The 16,935-nt window shown below is 51.7% G+C and overlaps 1 protein-coding gene across 1 annotated transcript in view; it reads left to right on the top strand.

The window, feature by feature from the left end:
- Window positions 1–16,935, top strand: part of IGF2R (insulin like growth factor 2 receptor) — a 111,165-nt gene that overhangs the window by 25,334 nt on the left and 68,896 nt on the right. The window contains exons 3-7 of the mRNA XM_057527505.1: window positions 4,845–4,969; window positions 6,556–6,654; window positions 12,877–13,009; window positions 14,252–14,381; window positions 16,154–16,259. Coding sequence (XP_057383488.1) covers window positions 4,845–4,969; window positions 6,556–6,654; window positions 12,877–13,009; window positions 14,252–14,381; window positions 16,154–16,259 — 593 coding nt within the window. The remainder of the gene's footprint in view (window positions 1–4,844; window positions 4,970–6,555; window positions 6,655–12,876; window positions 13,010–14,251; window positions 14,382–16,153; window positions 16,260–16,935) is intronic.

Genomic DNA, 16,935 nt, shown 5'->3' with positions numbered 1-16,935 from the left:
AGCACACGTCGAAAGACACGATACAATAGAGAAGGGGGAGTGGACAGCGAGGGAGGCCTTCCTTGCTGGAGCACGTCGGAGACTAGCACGGAGAGGGCTGGCGGCCTGGCTGGCAGGCTCTGAGCGAGGTGCTGAGGAGGCCCGGCGGCCGCGAGCTGGGCCCCGAGGCAGCAGGTGGAGGCGCGATTGCCAGGCCCGGCAGCCTCAGCGAGGCCGGGTTGCGAGCTCGGCTGGGCTCGGCCGCGGACGGCGGGGGTGGCAGGCGATGCCTGGCAGGCCCGGAGCGCGGCCTGGTCGGGCGGGCTCTGGTGAGCGCGGCCTGGCGCGCAGGGTCTGCAGGACCCGGCGCGGCCTGGCTGGCAGCGCGTGGCCGGGGCTGGCGGGCGCGGGCGAGCGCGGCCGGGCGGGCCTGGCGCGCAGGGTCGGGAGGACCCGGCGCGGCCTGGGCTGCGGAGCGTGGCCGGGTCTGGCGGGTGCGGGCGAGCGTGGCCTGGCGGGCGCCCTGGCGCGCAGGGTCGGGAGGACCTCCAGGGGCCTGGCCGGTAGCGCGTGGCCGGGTCTGGCGGGTCCGGGTGAGCGCGGCCTGGTCTGGCGGGCCCGGGCGAGCGCGGCCTGGAGGGCCCGGCCTGGAGAGCGCTGTCTGGAGGGCCCAGCGCGTGGTCTGGCGGACCCGGCGCGGTCTGGCGGCCCCGGCCTGGAGACCGCGGTCGGGCGGACCCGCCACGGCCTGGCGGGCTCGGCAAGTGCGGTTTGGTCTGGCGGGCCCAGGCGAGCACGGCCTGGTCTGGGGGGCCCGGCCTGGAGGCCGCGGTCGGGCGGGTCTGGCGGGCCCGGGGTGCGTGGCCTGGTCTGGAGGACCCGGCCTGGAGAGCGCGGCCTGGAGGACCCGGCGCGGTCTAGTCTGGTGGGGCCTCGCCAGTGTGGTCTGGTCTGGTGGGCCCGGGCGAGATCGGCCTGGTCTGGCGGACCCGGCCTGGAGAGCGCGGTCTGGATGACCCGGCGCGGCCTGGCGGGCCCTGGTGAGCGTGGCCTGGCGGGCCCGGGGCGCAGGGTCTGAAGGACCCGGCGCGGCCTGGCCTGGAGAGCTCGGCCTGGTCTGGCGGACCCGGCCTGGAGAGCGCCGTCTGGTGGGCCCGGCGCGCGTGGCCTGGTTTGGAGGACCCGGCCTGGAGACCGTGGTCTGGAGGACCTGGCGCGCACGGCCTGGCGCGGTCCGGAGGACCCGGCGCGATCTGGCGGGCCCGGCGAGCTCGGGCTGGTCTGGCGGGCCCAGCGAGCGCGGCCTGGTCTGGCGGACCCGGCCTGGAGAGCGTGGTGTGGAGGACCTGGCGCGCGCGGTCTGGTGGGCCTGGCGCGGTCCGGCGGGCCCAGCGCGCGGTCTGGAGGACCCAGCGCGCGGTCTGGCGGGCCCAGCGCGCGGTCTGGAGGACCCAGCGCGGTCTGGCGGACCCGGCCTGGAGAGCGCGGTCTGGAGGACCCGGCGCGGCCTGGGCGAGCGCGGCCTGGTCTGGCGGGCCCGGCCTGGAGACCGCGGTCTGGCGGGCCTGGGGCGCGCAGCCTGGTCTGGAGGACCCGGCCTGGAGAGCGCGGCCTGGAGGACCCGGCGCGGTCTGGTCTGGTGGGGCCCCGCCAGTGCGGTCTGGTCTGGCGGACCCGGCCTGGAGAGCGTGGTCTGGCGGGCCCGGCGCGCGGTCTGGAGGACCCGGCGCGGTCTGGCGGGCCCGGCGAGCGCGGCCCAGCCCATTTGGCGCCGTCCTCGGGAGCTGGCCGTGGGCCTGGCGTGCTGGCCGCCGCCCCGCAGTCCTCGCCCGGCTCTCGTCCGGGGAGGACGGCCAGGCTGGCCGGTTGCCGCGGTTGTCTGCCGCGGTTCACTGCCGCGGTGCACTGCGGCCTCTCTCCGAGTGCCGGGGTCGGCAGTCGGTCCTGGCCGCCAGGTGGAGCGGGCAGAGGAAGAAGGCAAGGTGGACAGGCGGGCGTGATGCCGATGGGGCCTGTCGCTGAGGGATGCCGGTGCCCCGCGCCGCGGTGGCAGAGGTCGGCCGGATCCCTCCCGGCCTGAGGCCAGGGCCCTCCTCGTTTTCTTTTCAGGGCGAACCCAGCAGTTATGAGGAGCCCCCAGGAGCTATGGGCACAGGGCCGGATGGGGCCGCCGTGTGGGGGGACAGGCGGCGTGGGGGGAGGGTCTTTAAGGTGGGGGACCCGCAGCCTGGGAGCGCCCCCTCCTGGCCGCTGCGCTCGCCGCTTCCCACCGGCCTAGCCCGCCCTCCGTGTCTCCCGGAGCGCAGCGCTGCAGGGCGCGTCGAAGCCCCGCCCTCTCTCCCCGCTCCCAGACTCGCCCACTGTGGGCGGGGCTACGGGCGCTGTCCTCGGTCCCGGAGCCGCCTCAGGTCTTCTGCGCCTATGTGGTCGAAAAAAGATTTTCAGAACCCTGGAGTTTCTGGCAGAGAAGGACAATTGTGGCAGGCAGGAGAAAGAACCGCTGTACTGTTGTTGGTATGGTGCTGTGGGTCTGAAAGCCATTATCCGCTCTCCATTGGCGTCTTAATTTTTACCCTTTCTACTCTCTCTCTTTTAAAGATCTCTGGTGTATTTATCAAATTGGACCAGTTGTAATCCTGAGGTCGTGACACGCACTCATCATCAGTCTGTGAAGTAACCTTCTGTTTTTTAATTAGTTGTTTTGGATAATGCAACGAGCCCCTTCTCTAACAAAATCCAGGACCTTGACAATAACCACTGTCTGTGTGGTCTTCCATCCAACTGTCTCTCTTCACTGGAGGGGATCATTCGCTCACATCCTGTATTTGAACATTTTCTTTCTTCTTTCCTCTCTTTCCCAGAGTCTGTCTGTCTGTCTTTCTCAAATGTCTGGCTGTATGTGGTATTTTTAACTTAATAGAAAGTATGTATCACGCTGTGTGTAATTTTTTGGGATTTAAGTGGTAACAATATTATATTGTTGAAACACAACTGTATTATCTTTCACTGTGATTTATTCCTCTGATTCCTACGTAATACTGTAGATCTACCAAAGTTAATTTGTCTACTCTTCTCTTGATGGGCATTTGAGTTGTTTCCAGGCTTTTAAGAAATTAATTAATTAGGTTGCGCTGGGTCTTAGTCGCGACATGCGGGATCTAGTTCCCTGACCAGGGATCAAACCTGGGCCTCCTGCGTTGGGAGTGCAGGGTCTTAACCACTGGACCACCAGGGGAGTCCCTGTTCCCAGGTTTTTGCTAGTATGAAGAACACGAGATGGTCTTTCACATGTTTCTTGTCATGTATATGTCTATGGCTTTCACTTATGTATTTACCTAAGAGTTGAATAGCTAGGCCTTAGGGTACATGAATGTTCAATGATAGGACACAATGCCATGCCCACTTATGTAGTGGTTGTACCAGTTCACACTTCCACCAGCAACACAGGAGAGCTCTGGACCTTCTCTCCTCCCACATTTGGTATTTAATTTTTGTCGATAGAATGGTTGGAATTGGTAAGCCGCATGGTCTTCATCACCAGTGATGTTGAACATCTCTATTTATGAAGGTGTTTTTCTCTTGTCTGATCATGTCTTGTCCATTTTATATTACCTATTGTATGTGATCAATTCTTTTCCTTTAGAAGCTTTAGAATTTTATCTTTGCCTTTGATATTAAAATCACCATACTGTGACTAGGTGTGGGTTTTCCCTTCTGTCTCCTCTCAGCGTGTTCTCTCTGTCAGACGTCGTTCGTTTTATTTCCTAGAATTATAAAAAAACTTTTTTTGTTTTCGTTTGTGTGTGAGTATATATCTTCTTGATGCTAGTTCTTTGCCAGCTCTTCGTATCTCCTAGTTTATTACTTGTTTTGTTTTCCTTAAGCTATTTTTTCATGAATATAAACTTTTAAACTTAATAAGTCACATTTTTTTTTGTAGTTAATGCTTTTGAGTCTTCAGTAGTTTTCTACATTAAGATCTAAAAGATAACTAGCTTTTACTGAGTTAAAATTTGGTTTCTGATGTTTACATCTTTTAATCCATTTAGAGCTGATTTTTGTATACAGTGGTAGGTAGGGATTCAGTTTTTATCCTTTTTCCTGTATGGATTGCCATTTTGTTTCCAGTTTCCTTTATTGAACAGTCTCTTTGTTCTCTGACCTGATACCTTACTTCTATTGTGTATCAAAGTTTGACTCATAGATATGTCTGTGTGCTCTCTGTTCTGGTGTCTTGATCTCGTTTCCAGTCTGTTTGTCAGTTTATCTGTTCTTATGCCAACTACCATCATATTGATATTATGGAGACTTTTTATTGCAGTAATATCCCAGGCAAACTGAGAAGTGATCACCGTACTTGTGGACCATTCTAAAGAATTTTGATTTTATAACATGTATGATGGGAAGTTATTGAAGAATTTCAGCAGCCGAGCTATATATTCTGATTTATGTTTTTGGTGCAAGATGGATGGGGAAGGGAGGATGGTGAGGGACGAGACAGGAGTTGGAGGCAAGGGGCCCAATTAGGAGGCTGTTGCCAGAATACAGGTGAGAGGTGGCAGTGGTTTCAGTAGTTGTAGAGAAGGAGAGAGGCGGATGCATTTGAGGTGCAGGTAGAAGCAATACAACTTTCTGATGTGATAGGTGAGAGGAAGATAGGACTGAGTGCAATGTGTTTGGGGCTTGAACAGCTGGCTGTGTGGGGATGCCATTCCTGAGACGGAGAATTCTGGGGAAGGGGCAGTTTGTAAGTTTGTAAGCTTTCAAATGAATTATAGTGCCGTTTTTAATTTGCTCATGCTTGGAAATAGCTCTATGGTTATGAATGTTTTACGGCTTGTTCATACTCTTTTCTTTCCGAATAGGTGACTCTCTTTTGAAGAGTGCAACCAGATCTCTCCTGGAATTCAACACAGCAGTGAGCTGTGAGCAGCAGAGCACAAATCACAGAATCCGGACTAGCATCACCTTCTTATGTGGGAAAACCTTGGTGAGTCCACCCAGAGGCACTTCATAATCTTTCTTTTAAAAATGTTTGTCCTTGGGGCGTTCTTGCTGTAGCAAGGCTATTCTAGGAGAACTAAGTGAGCAAAATTAAAAACCCGAGCAAGCAGATGAACAGAAACCCCAGCCTAATTACCGTCACCATTAAGAACCAATAAGTAAACGAATCCTAAGCCTATAGTTACAACGTTTAAGTGAAACTTGACCCACATCCTGTGTAAAACTACAGTGTAAAGATTAGGGTGTTTAAACTCAAAGCACTGTTTAATGTTTATGTTGCAGGCATAAATTTTTTTTTCTTTCTTTCTGAAACTTCTTCTCCCAGCATTTTATTTTGATAGTTTTTAAGGCAATGTGTTTATTTTTTTAAACGTTTGTCCTCATTTACATTAAATTGAACATATTAGCATCTATCTAGAAGAAGCCTTGGCCAATGGGTAATGGGGTTCCCAACTTTTGGGGTATTACTGGTGTTGAAATGGGACCTAATTGTTTAAAGCATGATGTTTGTTCTCACTCCCTGCATGTTGTATGTGATTTTTTGATTTTAATCTTTAGTATTTAGAAAGGGACTCTCAGTAAATGATTGCTAGCTTTTAGCAAAAGCAATTTGTGTACAAACCCTATGAATGTTCTCTAATCAGAGTAAGAATCCAAGTGTTCAGAAAAATCAGGTTGAGTGAAACTTATGCGGTTACCAGATTGCTTTGAAATATCGTTTTTAGAATTTGGTGCTGTGACTGTTGCGTTTTCAGGCCCATGCTGTCTTGTCTGAAGAACTCTAAAAATAGAACTTACATTGTTAATTGTGGACCAGCCTATCAGTTGCACTATTGCCCATGTTGAAACCTTGGGAAAAAATCTGTTTGCAGTGGTATGAAATCTGGAGGTCTGAGTTACAGAATAAGCTAGCTTGTTGTTTGAATTTTAACTAAATTGTCTTCAAGAATTCTGTGTTCACCCTGTGAGAACCAGAATTCACAGAACTCTTTAGATTTGCACATGGCGCACAGAGGTGAGTTCCCGCCATGTCTTATCAACCAGCCACACTGTGGCTGACCAGTTCGGAGTCCTCGCTGGTCCCCTTCTGCTGGGAGGGGCCGCCCTCAAGTGCAGGGGCGTCTGAGCAAGGCTGGTGTACGAGCTCGGTCAGGTCCAGATGGGCCTCCTCCCTCGGCTTCCAGGAAGCATGAGGTCACATTTTCTGGCTTTGGTTTTGTTGGCATTTGGTTCAGAGAACATTTGGAGTTTGAGAGTGGGAGGTCAGTGAAGATTACTTCCCATGAGCTTACTGTACTTGCATAGTTGGGGCAGTAGAACAGTTTTGGATCATTTATAGCCGAATTCCAACATGATTTTATGAAGCTTTTGTCTCAGAAGTTTTGGGTTTGGGAACTTCTTGATGACCTTGTTTAACTAAAACAGTTGTGTGTCATTCCCCACCTCCGGCTGCTAGTTTAAAATTTTTCGTTAGCCTTCACTGTTTCTGACTTTAAAAAAAGAACACTTTACAATATGCAGTATGCTAACTTATTTTTCCTTTTTTTTTTTTTTTTTTTTTTTTAAAAAAAGGGAACTCCCGAATTTGTAACTGCAACAGATTGTGTGCATTACTTTGAGTGGAGGACGACTGCAGCCTGCAAGGAAGACAAATTTAAAGCGAATAAAGAGGTAACAAGGGCCCTTCAAGGTTACATGCTTGTGAAATACATTCTGGGACCTTTAGGATTTGAAGTACTGACGCCAACCTTTTGGGGTAGAAATGTTTTTTTGGTTTTCAAACTCCATTTGAGCAGAGATACCGTGTGATTTAATTGTTAAGGTGTCCTGGATGGTCCTTATTTCTACGACAGGGCATTTAAGTACGCAGGATGGACTGAAAATGGAATGGCTCACTTGTGTAGCGCAGGTTGGTTCCTGGTTTCTGATGCCATGCAACTCAAGAGCTAAGTCACAAGTCGAGCGTGGGTTTAGGTTATCATGCCACTTACAGATGGCGTCTCCTCAGCCTTGGGGTGGCTTCTGGACGCCTTGTGGATCCAGGTCAGGTGTGCCTGGCCCTTCAGTTCTTTGCCAGCTCACCTCAGGGACTAGACGACTGTCATCATTACTTCCGTTCTTTCTCTGGTATCTGGTCAAGTGTTCCTGGTGATCGATGAAGCACCCTCTTCCCTAGCCTAGAGCCTCTGACTTTCCCTGGTGCTGGAGGGGGCAGAAGGCAGTTTCCTCTGCCGCTTCCCCAGTCCCACCACCCTGGGTCTTAAAGGTGACTTCCTGTGTTCACCCAGACAGCAGTCTTCGTGGGTTGCGTTTTCTCACTTTTTCTCTGTTAGTTTTCTGTTCTGAAGGGTTGAGTTCAAAGACTCTCTCAGGAACTAGAAACTGACAGATGAGAGTAATCAGTCATTTCTGCTGATGACCTAATGTGTTGTCATTTAAGAAGGGCAAAAAGAGATGTTTGTTCTTAAAAAATAAAACCGAATTTAGAGATTCGGAGGAGCCTGGGTGGCGGGGAGGAGGAGGGAGCGGGAGATTAAAAAAAAAAAAACACAAAAACAAATTTAGTTACGAATAGTAAGTTATCACCGACTCTTCAGATGTGGCAATCTATAAAAGAAAAGGCAGTCGGAATGCTGCCTCCATGAGTGTAAGGAATGTTCAATGGGAAGAAAGTTCAAAGTGTGGAAAGAAATAAGGCCTAATGAAGTGACACCGATATTTAGTAGGAGACGGTGTCAATTTAAACTTTGCATTTTGACACTTAGCTTAAACTGTTTGCCAGTATACAGTTAACGGCAGGAAAAGCGTCTCTGAACCACAGTGCCAGACACCTTCTCTCCTGTGAGACCCCAGGCCTTCCAGGCCCCATGGAGGTTCCTCCCCTTGGGCCCTGATTCTCCAACTGACAGTTAGTTAGTACACCCATTTTTCCTGTTTTAACCGAGCGTCCTTTTACCTTGCTTTGCTGAACTGACAGTTGTTTCCCACCACCTAGGGAATAATTGCTTCCCCAAAGAAATAAAGAAATAGTGACTTGTTTTTGATTTTCTTTGTGCTGTAGGTCAGAAGTCACAAACTACATCCTGTGTTTGTACAGCCTCAGAACTAAGAATGGTTTTTTACATTTTTATAGGATTGTAAAAAAAAGCAGAGAAGAATACACAGCAGAGACCTACGTCACTCACAAAGCCTAACATGTTTACAGAACAAGTGTGCTGACCCCTGTTCTAAGTCGTTTTGGGGGGTGGGAACGGGGAGATACAGTCTGTGTTTTTCTCAAAAGTGACGTTTAACTTCTCTTAGAAGCTAAGCTGATCCAGAGATGCAGGAGGAATGTTGGTATGTTCCCAGTGATCATTTCTTTGGGCCTGGTTGGCAGCTGGGCTTTATTCATGGAGTTTTCATTTATTGAGGGCATGTTGTGGGCTAAGCATTAGGAATTTCGTTACATTTTGAAAGGGTTGTTGCATTCATGGAGCTCATAGACCGAAGGTATGGAGGGCATCGCTCTGCCTTAGGTGTAGCTAAATAAGACAGGAAGAAGCAGAGAGCATGATGGCTGCTGCAAAAGCAGCGCTGTCACCGCCAGCAGGTCACTGTAAAGCATAGTCCCTTTTCTCTGTCTTCAGTAGGATTTGATTAAACCTTACAGGCTATGATATAACTTCAAAAATTATATGAAATGTAGAAACACTCATCATTCCTTTAAAAAAAACCTAGGTTCGGTTTAGTGGCAGTGTGGCCTTGATTTCCACACCTTATTGATATCTCCTCATTTCTTCTGTTGGTTTGGCTTTGTCAGATTTAGAATGGTGTGATGGGCAAAGAACACAGTGGTTCCAAAAAGTGCCTTTTAAACCCACCGGTGTAGTGCTTGTTCAGTGGATTCTGGTGGGGTCGTTTTAGATCATAATTTCCGTAAAAGCTCGTGGACATACATCCCCTACCATCCTACTCTTGGGAACACAGAGAACGCAGAACTGGCAAGCTCGCGGTCCTACCGGAGTTACATAAATACGGTTAATGTACATCCATACGCCGTTAACAAGAGTGACTCAGTGTGCGGTGTGGGGGGCTGGCAGCAGCCTCCTTCCCTGGCCGCTGCATTCCTGCGCTGATGAATGTCTCCATTGCTCTGCTCGGTGGAGCAGGAAGTGGGAGGACTTTCCCCAGGAGCCTTGCTTGTTTTTCCGACGCTGCCTCCAGTTCTGGGGGGCGCTGCATTGGGCGTGTCTCCTGTTCCTTCCTGGAGTCGGGAGACAGCCAGAAGTTGCTGATGGCCTTGAGCCGGGTGTCCGCAGGCGTGGCTCACTGGAAGCCCTCAAGCCTTTCGGTGACATCGAGCTAGTTGCAGGAGGGTGGCCCCGTCTTCCCTCCTGCTGTGTGCCGTCCCGCTCCCTCCTCTTTGTTTTGTAGCTGGAGAGTTGCTTCTTTGTCTCCTTTCTTGAATTGCTGCCCCGTTGAGTTGAGTTCATGTTTCTGTATTATCCTGCTAGGGGTGGACAAGCTTTAGATTTGCAGGATTATGGACGCGGGTTACTTTTACTAGAGCCTCCTCCGGGTCTGCAGTCCTCCCTTTCTTGCACTTCCGTTGCCTTTCTGCGGGACGTAGTGCCGGGTGTGGTTCTGGCTTCCTGACCTCACCTGCTCTGTGCCCATGCCCGCCCTCCTTGGTTGGCATCAGGATCTCTGGTCAGCGTTGTAGGCAACGGGAGACTTTGCTTTAAGGGTTTGGTTGAAGTGAGTTTAGGTGCCCCCCTGAGGCTCCGAGGGGGTGCAAGTCCTTAGGTTCCATCCGTTTGCTCTCCGCGAAGTCTCTGCAAACAGGACAGGGGAAGAGGGTTAGTGGGTCAGCGCATTCCTGCGGGTCTGATAGCATCTTTCTGAGAAACATTTAAAAGCTAAACATTAACGTTAAGCAGTTAACGTTTGTAAATGGACCTGCCTGTGAATAGCTTCAGTTTTCTAAAAGACAGTTTAAGGAAAATTATCCATAGGAAGTGATGAAACACACTATTTTGAAATGATTGCGGAGAACATGGGTTTTTAGAATATTCTTTGGCTGAGGCGATTAAAATGATACGGGGATGTTTCACATAAAGACTGGGAGGCCTGGGCCTTTACTCGGGGGCACACCTCTGGGCTTGAACGCTTTGCCTTCCGAATTCGGTGGAACTTTGAAAGCACAGGGTCTTGCCACCTGTAATGGGTTCCTTGACATTCCTCCTACACCCCTTTTTTTTCCCGCCAGCTTTATTGAGGTATAATTGACAGATAAAACTGCATATACTTAAAGTGTATAATGTGGTGATTTGATATACTCCTTGACTTTTTAAAAAATAAAAGACCATTCGTTCATAGAGATGAGAGAATGCTTATAAATTAGAATCCAGCTAGAGGCCCCGAGGAGGAACTTCTCTTCATGTTAGTGAACAGGTGTTTAATGGACCCCTGTTAGGTTCTGGGTACTGTCCTAAGCCTTGCTTAGGGCTGCAACAGTGACAAAGCCCCTGTCCTCGGGGAGCTTACACTCAGGTTAGCAGATGGGGGTGCCTGGTGATAGACACCAGTGCTATGAAGAAAAAGAGAGCTGGCGATGTCAGAAATGGCCACGCTAAGCAGGTGACACTTCACCTGAGGCGTGAACGCAGTGAGAGAGCCGTGGGGCTATCGGGATCATTCCAGGTAGAGGCAGCGTCACTTCCACGGGGCTGAACGGCACCCAGAAGCCAGCGTGGCTGCGTGCAGGGTCCCCGAGGTTGGAGACCGTGGTGGAGCTGAGATTTCACCCTCAGTGTCATGGGAGGCCACTGGTGGATTTTGAGCAGGGAGTGATGTGACCCAATGGAATTTTTTTTTTTTTTTTTAATAGCTAGTCCAGCTCTCTTTTGATTACTGTCAGCCTAGTACATCTTTTTTTTTTTTTTTAAAGTTTAATTTTATTTATTTATTTATGGCTGTGTTGGGTCTTCGTTTCTGTGCGAGGGCTTTCTCTAGTTGTGGCAAGTGGGGGCCACTCTTCATCACGGTGCGCGGGCCTCTCATTATCGCAGCCTCTCTTGTTGCGGAGCGCAGGCTCCAGACGCGCAGGCTCAGTAATTGTGGCTCACGGGCCTAGTTGCTCTGCCGCATGTGGGATCTTCCCAGACCAGGGCTTGAACCCGTGTGCCCTGCATTGGCAAGCAGATAGATTCTCAACCACTGCGCCACCAGGGAAGCCCCCCAATGGAATTTTAGAAGGATTGATGGGGTACTTGTGGAGACATTGGCTGGGGGTAGGGGACACGGAAGCCGGAACCAGGGGTCCCGTTACAAGAGACTGTTGCAGGCGAGAGGTGGTGGCGGTTTGGACACGGGTGGTAATGGAGGAGCCGACCCAGGGTTGGGTCTGAAGTGCGGAGAGGACTTGCCGATGGTTTGGATGTGGAACGTGTGGTTTCTCCGTGGCCTTCATAGTTTGGCCTGAGCAATGGGCTGAATGATTGTGCGTTACTGAGGTGGGGAATGCTGGGAGGAGAGCAGGTTTTGAGGGGACAAAAGGCCTATTTTAAGTATGTTAAAGTTGAGATGCTTTTGTGTATCTAAGTGACAACGGTAAATAACAACAGATGACACTTACATTGACTCACCAGCACCTGCACCAAGAGCTTTACGTGTATTAACTCGTTCAGTCTTTTTTTTTTTTTTTTTTAATTTAATTTATTTATTTATTTATTTTTGGCTGTGCTGGGTCTTCGGTTCGTGCGAGGGCTTTCTCTAGTTGCGGCAAGTGGGGGCCACTCTTCATCGCGGTGCGGGGACCGCTCTTCATCGCGGTGCGCGGGCCTTTCACTATCGCGGCCCCTCCCGTTGCGGGGCACAGGCTCCAGACGCGCAGGCTCAGCAGCTGTGGCTCACGGGCCCAGCTGCTCCGTGGCATGTGGGATCTTCCCAGACCAGGGCTCGAACCCGTGTCTCCTGCATTAGCAGGCAGATTCTCAACCACTGCGCCACCAGGGAAGCCCCTCGTTCAGTCTTTATAGCAACCCTGTGAAGTATCGATAGTTACTGTTAATATTCCCACTTGGCACAGAGGCTCGATTGGCTCGTGGTCATACTAAGTGTCAGCCCCGGAGTTTGGACCCGGGCATTCTGTCTGCAGAGTCTGCTCGTGAACACAGCTTCTGTGCTGGTGTTGGCTATGAAGTCTGGGCTTGTGGGGAGAGGTCACGGCTAGAAACATACACTTGGGGGCTAGTGGCGGGTATCTGATGCGTTGTGCATGAGGTCACTAGGGGAATGAGCGTAGACAGGGACGCGGCTGAGAAGTCAGCCGTGGGACACCTCTGCATTTAGGGTCCGTTCAGAGGAAGGTGAGGCACACTCCCAGGAGGCTGAGAAAGCAGGCTGTGGGCAGAGGGACCCCAGGAGCCCCTGGAGGCCAGGCAGCCAAGTGAAGAAAGGGTTTCCGGCAGGGGAAGGCCATTGGTGTGAGGCCGGGGGGAAGGCCGAGAGTGGTAGTGGGGTCAGAGTGGGTAGTGGCTGCGTCCAGCAAGAGGGTGACGGAGAGGGAGAGAGGACAGTGAGGGTGGGCAGGTGGGAACGTCTGCGCTGGTTGCAGGCTGCGGCGTGGTGGCCGCGGGGGTGTAGGGACAAGGGAGGACGTGAGTGAGAGGCGGCAGCAGGACAGCACGCCAAGGGGGGACAGGGATGGAGCGGCTGGGAGGGAGCAGGTGGGCAGAAGCAGCCGGAGCCCTGTCGGCCTTGGCTTTGCTGTCATCGGGGGACCTCATGGCCTGGAGACCCTAAGGCTTGGAGACTGGTGTCCCATGATGTGGGGCATAGGCTTTGCTGAGCCCCCAGCCTCCAGGAAGGTGTGTGTCGAAGACTCGTGTTCTCTCCTGTCTCTCCTAGGTGCCGTGCTACGTGTTTGACAGAGAGCTCAAGAAGCATGATTTAAACCCACTGATCAAGATCAGCGGTGCTTATTTGGTGGACGACTCTGACCTGGACACTTCTCTGTTCATCAACGTTTGCAGAGACATAGGTCTGAGTCTGGGGGCGTTGTGGGTGGGGATGGTGAAGGATTTCTCTGGAGGCTTCAGTATCTTTGCCCTTGCACCGTATTCCTTTGTGGATAACCCTGTCACTGATTGGGCCCTCTAAGAAAGCTTGCCCCCAAACATGCTCTCTGCACAACTCCTCCCCTTTGCCCCCAGGAAATTCTCATGCCATCGCAAAGTCCATTCTGACCATTGGCCATGCCAACATGCTCTGTCTGCCAGATGCTTTGGGTTTCAGGATTCTCAAGTAAACCTTCCTTCTCACGATGAGGGGAGAATTGGCTGATTTGGGTACTGGGGGCGCTGAGAGCTGCTGGGGCAGAGGAGACGTGGAAACCCTGCCCTCGATGAGTGCTAAGACTTTAACTAGGTAGAGCCGAGGCTGGGTGATATTTACCCACCCATGGCAGAACTATTTTAGAGCCCCTGTTATGTGGTGGCCTCTAATTTAGGCGCTGGGCTGCAGCACTGAGCACGTGGAGGTTCCTGCACTCCCGGAGAAGATGCACAGTAAACCCCCTGTAACGTGTAAGATACCAGATGACGATAAAAGTAACGCAGCCTAAAGAGAAACACAGCTGCAGTCATTGTGGTATTGCTGCCGGCAGGCTGTAATGTCTGGCTGTTATTCCAGGCACATCTAGTTTGTTCTTTTCTTTACTCCTCCCCCAAACTGGTGAGGTAGCGCCCTGGCAATTGGATCTGTCTGTAGTTTGACCGAAGTTATAGAGACAGAAAGGGGTGGATCTAAGATTCGAACCCAGAACTGTCCATAGGTTGTTTCCATGAATCTACTCATCTTTCCACCAATCCACTCCATGGAGACACTGCATTTTCTTGTCTATAGGTGATGCTAAGGTTCCTGTAGCTCTAGGAGAAGGGCTGTGTCCCTTAACTACCAGTAACATCTTAGTCCCTGTTTATTGGCGCCTCTTATGTACCGGGTACCGAGTGAGCATCTTCCGTTGTTTCGCCCTCACTTCCCGGCTGCCCTGCAGGGCAGGAAAGCTGTTCCCGTTTTCCACTTTCAGATCGGTCATTGGCTTGCCCAGGGTCTCGGGATGGGATGCGATCCTACTCTTCCTGGTTTCCAAACCTCTGCTACCTTATATCACTTACGGAGACTTAAAAAAATTTGATAATTTTTGCAAGGGACCCTGGACCTAAGGTTAAGTGTGATTGCTACACTTGACGCACTCTCTGATTCAGTGTCACACGTTTTACAGAGGCGGTACGGGCCACGAGTCCGCAGGTGCGTTCCTGTCCCACCGGCGCTGCTGCCTGCCTGGTGAGAGGGGGCCGGGCATTCGACGTCGGCCGGCCCAAGGAGGGACTGAAGCTCGTGAGCAATGACAGGTCGGTCTGCTGGTGGCGTGTGTAATCTTCAGCAAGAGCCTGGCTTTTCAGGGAGTTGCAAGAATATCCCTTTTCAACGGGGCTTGCAGAGTGACTACCTCGCATATGCTTGTAAAGTTATTGGTCATGGCTTGAGTCACGTAGGCTTGGTGACTTAGGCAGGAAAATGTGTATCATGATCCAGCCCATATCCACACGGGCATCCACTTCATGAGGTCACGCCTGCCTTAAGGTGTGTTTGGGTATCTTCCCTGCTTTGCCACCTGTGACGTTGGTTTTATGTCCGTGGTTTTATCTGTTCTTTAAAAACACCGTCCTGGAGGCGAGTGGCAGGAGGGCCGCTTTGCCACCGCCCCTCTGGGTGCAGAGTTTGCTTCCCGACTGGGACAAGGGGGCGCGCCTTAGTTCCCGGTGGGGATGTTTCATTTCTCCTAATAAGCTGTGTTGTTTACACACATTCTACTCATGCGTGTGTACCTCTCTCGGTGGGGAGAGGTTTCTCTCCAGTGTGTCACACGTGACCACATCCTGAACTTGGATCGAGGATTTTGATCTTCTCCCTGTTCCAGGAGCCTTTGGTAAATGCCTCGTTGCACCTGCTCTAGTCTGGAACTAGTGGTGTGTCACCGTGTGCGATAGATCACACTTCTGTCCCCAGAAAGAGCTGGAGCATAACCTAAATTTTAAAACATCTGAGAGATTTCTATACGTGCGTCTGTATTCGTTTGCCAGAGCTGCCACCGCAAGTACCGCAGACTGCGCGGCTTCAACAGCAGAAATTTGTTTCCTCTCAGTTCTGGAGGCCGAGCTGTCAGCGGGTTCTTCTGAGACCTTTCCTCTCAGCTCGTAGACGGCCACCTCCCCGTGTCCCCTCACGGCCTCTCCTCTGTGTGTCTGTGTCCTGATCTCCTCTCCTTATAAGGACACCCGTACTGTCTGATTAGGGCCCACAGCAGCGAACTCAACTTAATCACCTCTTCCAAGGCCCTGTTTCCAAATACGGTCACATTCTGAGGTCCTGGGGGTTAGGGCTTCAACATACGAAGTTTGCGGGTACACAGTTGAGCCACTCGCACCGTCCTAAGTGATAAATGGGTGTCTTTCCCTGCTGGGAGGGCTAGAGACGATGTCGGAAGGTGTGGGCATCGAGCGAAAGCCTGGGCGTGTATTCAGAGGAAAGGAAGGTCATCTGTTTTCGGTGGTCCTGTGGCCGGTGCACCGGGAGCCGCGGCCACAACCCACAGCGAGGCCAGCACCCCCGTGGGCGGTTCCAGGCTCTGCCCGGCCGCGGGAGGCCGTGTCGCCAGCGCGCTGGGCTGTCTTTAGGCTTTAAAAAAAAATAAAAAGATCTTCGGCTTGCACTGAGAAGTGGTCGTTTAGAGAAGAAGTGGTTGTGTTGCCTTGCGGGCTGAAATGCAATTGGCCGGCTGGGCTGTGTTTGTTTTGTTTTGTTAGATTGTTTATAATCTTTTTTGTTGTACTCAAACAGCTTTTCTTAGTATTTAAGTTTATATGTTGGTTGTTCTACTTATTTTTTTTAAGCACTCATTGAAGTTTACTTAAAAAAAATTTTTTTTTTCCCAAATGGAAATAAATTTAAATTACTTCGTACTATGACTTCTTTCATATTGTAAGCTTCTGTTCTCCCTTTCCGCACACGTGGGGAAAGGGAGAACAGAAGGTTGAGCTGAAGGCTCAGGGCAGCCGACTAATTGGAATGTAATTTGTACTTTTGTAACCCTAATCCTCTTTTCTCGACGTGTGTCCTCCAGGCTTGTCCTGAGTTATGTGAAAGAAGGGGCGGTTCATCCAGACTTCTGTGAGGGTCACAGCCCGGCAGTGACTATCACGTTTGTCTGCCCGTCGGAGCGCAGAGAGGTGAGTGGCTTGTCTGAGCGGACGCCCCAGTGGCGTGAGCACAAGTCGGGGCAGGGCTGGCGCAGGACACACGCCTCCGTGGAGGTGGCAGCGATGCTTCCCGGGACGGACTCGGGCGCACGTGCTTGGCTTGCTGTTTGCGGTTTCTCAACGACCCGGAGGGCTGTCTATGCCAAGAGAATGGTGTTTTGTTCAAGGGTCGAGTGAGATGTTAAGTGGTTCATAGACAGATTTTAAAAAATTGTAGGGCGATGCTGGTTGGAATGAATATTTGAAAAGACCGTACATATCATCCTAAACCTGTGATTTCACGTCTGTTATTGCTTCAGATGAGGCAAGGTAAAAATAGCTAATTGGTTTATAGAAACATAGTAAGAAAGGAGTAGTACAGATGGTATGTAGACCTGGCAGAAATGGCTCGGGCCAGCGGCTGAGGTTCCGGGGGTGGGTACCAGTGTAGGAGAATTAGGGCCAGAAGGGAGGTTCCTGCCAACTCAGAGTGGAGCGCGTCACCCCGTCGCCTGCCTGCCTCCCCCCTCCCCCCACACTCTCGCAGGCAGATTGACTACCCCGTCCTCTGGCTGTTTACTCAATTCTAGTGCGGTTGTAAACTCCTTGAGGGTAGGGCCTGCGTCTGGGGTGTCCTTGGGCCCCGTGCCCAGTGGTGTCTCACCGG

The sequence above is a fragment of the Balaenoptera acutorostrata genome, chromosome 14 (genome assembly GCF_949987535.1).
Source record: "Balaenoptera acutorostrata chromosome 14, mBalAcu1.1, whole genome shotgun sequence".
NCBI lineage: Eukaryota > Metazoa > Chordata > Mammalia > Artiodactyla > Balaenopteridae > Balaenoptera > Balaenoptera acutorostrata.
Note: the sequence above shows the minus strand (reverse complement) of the source record. Positions and strands in the feature narration are given on the sequence as shown.